The sequence below is a fragment of the Thunnus albacares genome, chromosome 2, assembly GCF_914725855.1.
Source record: "Thunnus albacares chromosome 2, fThuAlb1.1, whole genome shotgun sequence".
Classification (NCBI taxonomy): domain Eukaryota; kingdom Metazoa; phylum Chordata; class Actinopteri; order Scombriformes; family Scombridae; genus Thunnus; species Thunnus albacares.
This window is the reverse complement of record NC_058107.1, coordinates 14,216,500-14,224,126: the sequence shown is the minus strand read 5'-3', so window position 1 is coordinate 14,224,126 and position 7,627 is coordinate 14,216,500. Positions and strand designations below refer to the sequence as shown.

The following is a 7,627-nucleotide window of genomic DNA, read 5'->3' as shown; positions in this document are numbered from 1 at the left end:
ATAACAAGTTGAAATAAACATGAAGAATAGCCTCTGGTGATAATAACATTTATGTCATTTCTAGCAATATAAAAAGTATAATTTCAGACTGTGCAGGGACAGATTCATAAATGCAGAGCATTTGCATGTGATTGATGTTTTGGCTCCACAAGAGGAACTATGTCACCAGATTTGAGGCTGCAGTAAGCCTTTTACTTGTGCTCAAAATCAGGATTTTACTTGATTCTAGTGAATCTGTTAACCTTGTAAAGGAAATTTTATTGGGTTTTGCAATCTTGAGTAAATCTTATTTGGCTGCAGGCAGCTGCTCACATACTGTATATTGCAGTATAATTTAATGAGTTTCAATGTTAATTTTCTCCATAATAGGGACAGTTTCCATTGCATCACGAAGATCAAAACTGCACCACAGAGAGCAACACTAATAGAGCATCTGCATGATGTGATAGTATACAGCATCTATTTTTAAAATATACATTGTTACAAGTGCAACTGTTACTCTTTGCTGGTGCTGCTAATAGTGAAGATGGTAGGCCTAACTGTGATGTCCAGTCCCCTCGCTGACCTCAGATAACCAGAGCTGACTCCGCATAGCTTCTAATATTGCCAGTTGTGGGGGTCAAACCAAAGCCTCTGTGGTTGTGAGTGCTTTTTCCTCCTGTGCTCTTTCCTCTGTAGCTACCACCTGCCTGCCTTATTTCACAGTCACCTGGTACAAATCTGTGCCCCAAACAATGAGAAACTATAAATCTGCTTTCATGAGGAAGCATGACGTGTTTGTTATGTTACTTATGCGAGGAATGTACCAAAGTATGAAAATGTGCTTTTCCTGTACATACATTCCCCTGCTTTTCCTCAATCTATTTTTCCCTGAGATGTTCTGTGCTGCTCTGCCCTCATGTGGTGGAGAGGACGGCTATGGCTTCCTCACAAAACTGAGCTCCACATGTAGAGATGCTCACAAACATTAAAGTGCGTCTGTGCTATTGACTGGTGGGGATTGAACAGTGGTTTGTTCATTGTCTTGCCTGCAGAGCCTCCTCATGATGAAAGGATCTAGTGTTGCTGTGTCTCAGTTCAAACTCCCTCATGTGCCATAAAAACACAGCTGCACTGTAGTTGGAAACAGGAGTGGCTATGTGACCTAGAATGGGCCACAATACTATAATAAAAAAAAAGAATCATATCAAATAGATACAAACAACTAATGATTCAACTATTTGCAGCACTTAAAAAACACTGGCATTTGCAAAAAAGTTGGATTGCACAATTTGTCCAGGGTGTATGCTGGAGAGTTGGTGGAGGAAATGACCAAACAGCTCCATGAACATATCTATATCTGACACGGGGGGGAGAGCTGCCGCTGCCGCTGCCCTGCGGAGCATTGGATTGTGGGTATCTTATGTTTCCTGATAGACTCTGACAGTCAGCTGTTGCAGGAAAGTTTGTTCATAGTTTGATAACTCTCTGTATAGTCTATCTGTCGTTTTTTTTTTACATGTTACACCGCGCTTGGACCTCATTTCCTGTGCGCGCTGTTTATAACTTTTGTTTCATCGACTACAATCCTGACAGTCGGTCCGGTGGAAATCTGTATCTATACAAGAATAACTTGGAATAACTTTGGCAATGAGTTTGAACGAGCACTCCATGCAGGCTCTGTCCTGGAGGAAACTGTACTTGAGTCGAGCCAAACTAAAAGCCACCAGCCGCACTTCAGCTCTTCTGTCGGGATTCGCGATGGTAAGAGACAGCTTTGCTGACTTTACTGCTTCCTGTTACAGTAATCATGACATTTACTGCATGAATGCACACTGAACTTCGGCCATCGGCACGAACCGCAGATACATATGTGACGCAGATTATTGTTCTCAAGGGCTGTGAAAGGTCCCGACACTTCACAGGCCTGATACTGAGCGCTAATATTTAACATTAATGAGTGTTTTCTCTCTCGTAAGGACCTTCAAAGTACTTCAAAACAAGTAGGTCACACGAACAGTAGCTGTTAAGTTTTACGACTTTGCTGAACATGTTTCTTACGGTGTCACAGTGCGATAATAACAGACTAAGAGATTTTTAAAAAACAAACATTTAATGTTAACTGTAGACGGCTTGCCTGCAGGTTTATCTTCCGCCATTAAGTGTAGACCACACAGCCTTTTTATTTCAAATGTTACAGTTTATTCTACAAATATACATCTTCCATATTATCACACTGAGAAATGATCATTTTAACATCTTTCATATAAATTCAAATGTGAAACATCAATATCAAACATATTAAGAAAAGAGAAGGAAACACAAAAATCAATAAAGACAACGTCAAACGGGGGAGATGTAAACTTGACTGTAACATATTTCCCTGTAAAATGACAGTAAACTACTGGCAGCTGTTGCCAGCATTTTACAGTTTTTTAGTGTCATTACTGTAATTTACTTTAACAGTGAATTACTGTAAAAAATATAAGTTTACACTGTGTCAGTTTACAGTATGATATTTTAGCTAAGCCTGCAGTAATATACTGTATTTTTATAGTGCTATTGTATATAGCATATTGTAATCTAAATGAACAGATTCTTACTGTAAATGTTACAGTAAAGAACTGAAAAGTTTTCTTCTTATTCATATTAATAAAAACAACTATAAATTGCAGACATATACTGTAAATAACAATGCGTCTTCAATCTTAATGGTCCAGTAATGAGATCAGCTCAGTTTTACATTTAAAAACACATGACCTTTAACATTAAGCACAAAAGATGATGAGACAAGTGACAGCTTTATGGAACTGAGCATTTATGCAAAGGCTTTCAAATATGCCAAATATATTCAAGTATATGTTGGAAAAAATAATTGTTATGGTTCATGCCCTTTCACAGGGGGTCAATGTAAATCTGTTAATTTTAATATCCTGAGCTGCTGGCAAAACTTAGTCATGAGTCTAAACAGCAACTGCTTTGCAAACTACTGTTTAAAAAATATAAAAGCACAAATAAACAGATTGCTGGATAAATAATACCTAAATAATAATACATAAATAATACCTTTAAATGTCCTCTGTTATAATGGGCAGAAAGTTGGCATCCAGGCTTCCAGACTCACAGCTCACTGAGTGAGAAAGAAACCAGAATGAAAATCAATCACATAGTGAGAGACAGAGAACTGAAACAGTTGGATGGCAGAAAGAAACATTTTACACAAGAAGGACACCTGACTTCCCTTTATGAAGTAACATCAAGTTCCTCAGAGGGGTGGTGTGAAGGATTCACCATGAGTTTGTTTGTCTTCTTAGGCATTACTTTCCCTGGCTGGCCTCTGTTCCCCTCTCAGGGTTAATCACAATGAAGTACCTGAAAACTACATGTAACGATTATGTCCCAGGTTTTAATCCAGCTTGGCAACAAACTTAAGTGATATTTGCAGCAACCTACGGCTTAGAAACACACTTGGGTTGAGCTAAGACAATCAATATGACCACTCTGTCTTTTGGGGCTCAGCAGCAAACATATCTTAATCAACTTGGCTACATATTTGAATAAAGAAATGTAGTTCTATTTTCTTAGTACTATTTCACTGACCTTTTGGTTTTATTCCACAAAGGAGGATGAACGATGATTATATGATGTTGATGGTTGAATGTGGCTTCTGTCCCTCCAGTACTGCGGCAGAGAAAATGAAAATACTGTATTTTACCGTCAAGTCTTACAATAGCCTACTGTTGATGTCTGTTCTTGGTTTTGGCTCCAAATAGCATCAAAATTTACAGTATTTTAGAGTATATTTAGAAAGAACAGTACCTTACTGTTAGAATTTGGCCGTATTTTTATGTATCTCTCATGTATCTGAACTTGTTTCTGAACAGTGCATGCTGCATTAAAGCCTTCAGAGTAGCTTCTAATACATGTTTTTCTTTGAACATATTCAGTTTTGTTTTTCCATATGAATTTAAATAGGAGAGAATCAATGGCTTCTCATGTCTTTGGATCAACATAAAGTGAGATGGCAAATTTTTGACAAACTCAATAAATCATGTGAAAATTCATATTCTTTTTTTGTGACCAACTGAACTTAGTTGGAACAATACAAATGACAATGTAATACAATAACAATATAATAATAAAATCACAGTATTACATCAAAATCTCAATATTTCAAAATACGGTAATAGCCATCCATTCACTAGATATTTCCATTTAAAATAAATAGGCTAACAGAATAACTATAAACAATAAAAATAGGCTATTGAGATTTCTATATTCTATTTTCAATTCTATATAATTTTGTAAAATTGATTCCATTTTAACCTTCAGTTTCATAATAAACATGACACATTACTTGTGTTGTAAGGTGAGGGAAATTGTAACAAACAAAAACTAAACTGGATGCATAATAATGAGAGAAATGAAATCCACCCCCAGGCCACTTTCCCTTATCACCCCCCAGCTTTCCCCTAAAGCCACCAGGATGACTCAGCCATTCACAATTATTTAATCCATGTTTTCTTAAGAGTTAGAAAATTAAAAATTAAAATTCACATTCTAAACTCTACTTTTCTTTCTCAACACATGTATAAAACATGTTGTACATGTAAACAATTTTCATGTGTCATTTTTTCCCAGGTTGCCATGGTGGAGGTACAGCTGGAGCCGGATCATGTGTATCCTCCTGGGCTGCTCATAGCCTTCAGCGCCTGCACCACGGTTCTGGTTGCAGTGCACCTGTTTGCCCTCATGATCAGCACCTGTATCCTCCCTAACCTCGAGGCCGTCAGCAACGTTCACAACCTCAATTCTGTCAACGAGTCTCCCCATGAGCGTATGCACCGCCACATAGAACTGGCCTGGGCTTTTTCCACAGTCATTGGCACCCTCCTCTTCCTCACAGAGGTGATGCTCTTGTGCTGGGTGAAGTTCTTGCCCCTCAAAAACAACTCTGAAAACAACAGCACTATAAGCTCCGGTGAGGCGGCGGCCATCGCTTCCACCTGCATCATGGTGCCGTTTGGACTCGTTTTTATTATGTTCGCCGTCCACTTCTACCGCACGCTTGTCAGTCACAAAACAGACCGGCAGATCAGAGAGCTGGAGCAGGTCATTCGGCTCCAGAACCAGCTGGACCAAAGGCCTGAGAATGACGACCTGAAGGCTGCTGTCCATATTCCTTGATTATAGCCAGTTAGCATACAACAGCAGCGGACATTGTAAAATTTGTGTTTAAGAATTGTGCTCAGATGCTTTTAATGCCTTTGCAAGTTTCAGCTGTTTAGCGTTGAATGTTTTGACTCCATCCACTTTTGGAGAGTGCATGGTCACAGTCTTCTGTACATCATATATTACTGTAGGAAATAGTTTTACCGTGAATATTCAGGTAATTTTTTTTGTTCTCAGGCTGCAAATTTTTAGTGGCTTTTATGACAACATATCATATTGTAACACTACTTATTTTAGAGCCACTAAAGGACTTCACATGTGCATTGTCATAGAAATTGGAGCAACACCCATTTCTTCTGCTTTTTTATGAAGGAAATAGTCAGGTACTTATTTAATATGTAAAAAATGTACTGTTCAGAACTGAATAATACGTTGTTGTTTACAACAACAGTAGAGAGCAGGACTACTAGGAAATCTGACTTAAAATGTTTACCCAAAGGATATCCACATCAGATCAAAATGATGGCAGTAAATTAAAGCTGCAGTGCGGAACTTTTGTGTCCCCCTTCTGGCAGTAAGAGTAAATAGCCGTTATCTGGATGTAACTCCAGTTCTATGAGTACTTGCGTGACCCGGTCCCCGTCGCTACTGTTGCAGATGTAAAACGGTGGATAAATTGTTTTGAGCGCTACCCAACCCCACATATGACTCGTGTCACTATCTAATTTGATCCAGGGCTAGTTAGCAGAGCACATGCTCTGTGGACACCCTTCAGCTCTGGCAAACCTTTTTTCTTTTTCAGTTCTCTTAACAATACAATGATACAAAATTTAAACAGATATATAGGTAAAAGGATAAATAAATAATAAATTAGGATAAATAATAACTCAACACATGCCAGGGATCAACATAAATAAATAAATAGAAAGTAACTTAAGTGAAAACATTAAATTGGGAGCACAGTATCACAGTTTTGATAGCTTTTTTGTTTTTTGCTGACGTTATTGTCTGAATATTTAGCTCCATTTCTTTCTTCAAAACTTGAAAGTGAGGTTTTACCTTAGCAAATTTACATTTATGAATGTAAAACTTTGCAAAACATATATTGAGATTGATTAGAAAATACCATTTTTCATATATTGTGTCGATCCTTAAAAAATCAAAGAAACACATTTTCCAGTAGAAGCTCAAAGTTACAGATAATATTATCCAAGATAAATCTACAAATATCTTAGCACAGTTTACGGGTATGTATACTTTTCTAGAACAGATGTACAACAGTCTCAGTATGGGAAAAACAGAAAGCACAGTTTAAATCAATATAATTTTTGAATTTAACAAAAAAAGATCTAACCAGGTAACACAGATGAATGATTTTAAATGAAACTTCTTTAACTTAATTGACCAAAAAACAATTTTTGTGGGAGAGTCTAAACTTTTTTTCCAGCATAAATTGTTTACACGACTATTTCAAAAATCTATTCCAGGTGAAACAGAAACAATATTACAGTGAAATAGAGCACAGACCTCACAGTTCTCACAACCAGATGGGTCAAAGCACACTTTTCCAGTTGGTGAGTCGCTACATCAGTAGAAGGAACATCAAGAACAGAAGCTGATACACAACCCTTAAATAGTAGAGAGAAGCTCTGGCAAACCAGTCATCGCTGGTTGATGTAAAACGCATCACTACTGGTGCGCCAGTGCGGGAATATCATACTAAACACCAGATTTTAAAACTCTGTATACTGTCAAATACAGAGAGATTTATGTGGCAGTGATAAGCGTAATCAACATTGTGTGAGCTTGTTTGGCAAGGGCTTGAATGTAACAGATGTTCATTGATATGTAAAAGTTCCGCACTACAGCTTTAAAGGTGCACGTCCATGTTTGAATATGAATCAACAGCCCAGAACTCCTTTCAATATTCATTTAAATGAAGTGAAGCCTGTTTTAGTTCAGGCAAATAACTTTAGTGGATCTGTGCTCTCTGCTGTTTTCTCTCTGTTATTTAAGATGACAATCAGTTTCAGATCAATCAGTTTATTTATTCAGTGCAGCTGATGGTGGTATACTGCATAACTCACCACCATGACAGCACCCACCTGTGGCCTTTATAGTGGCCCATGGTGGGTGACATTTGTTTATCCTGTTCTTTCTTTTGGCGGACTTTACATTAGGCTTGCAGGGAGCAACACCAAGCCTTTAACATCAATGCAGATGTTTATTATTAAGATGTGGATAGTCTGACTGAAATATCAGTTCACATGCTTGATCTGCATGCTTTTAAAGCTGGTTTCACAACCAAAAAGACTTCTGTGACCAAAGTTGCTTCCTTTTTAAACATCTACACTAACATTTGTCGAAAAACGGTCCACAGTGCATATAGTGCCAGCAGAAAAACGATTTGAGCGAAGTGTTGCGTAGATCATTAGGAAAACAAATAGTTAACAGCCAGCAGTATTTGTGTACAGTC

At 37.7% G+C, this 7,627-nt stretch overlaps 1 protein-coding gene across 2 annotated transcripts in view; it reads left to right on the top strand.

Annotated features, from left to right (window-relative positions):
- The first annotated feature begins 1,347 nt into the window (after positions 1-1,347).
- LOC122993133 (calcium release-activated calcium channel protein 1-like) overlaps positions 1,348-7,627 on the top strand; it is a 6,430-nt gene continuing 150 nt past the window's right edge. The window contains exons 1-2 of one of the 2 annotated variants that reach the window (XM_044367026.1): positions 1,348-1,743; positions 4,621-7,627. The exon at positions 4,621-7,627 is cut by the window's right edge and continues 150 nt beyond it. In XM_044367026.1, coding sequence (XP_044222961.1) covers positions 1,630-1,743; positions 4,621-5,166 — 660 coding nt within the window. In that variant the 5' untranslated portion in view covers positions 1,348-1,629 and the 3' untranslated portion in view covers positions 5,167-7,627. Of the gene's footprint in view, positions 1,744-1,866; positions 1,983-4,620 lie in introns of those variants that run through there. The other variant, XM_044367032.1, reaches the window with a different exon arrangement.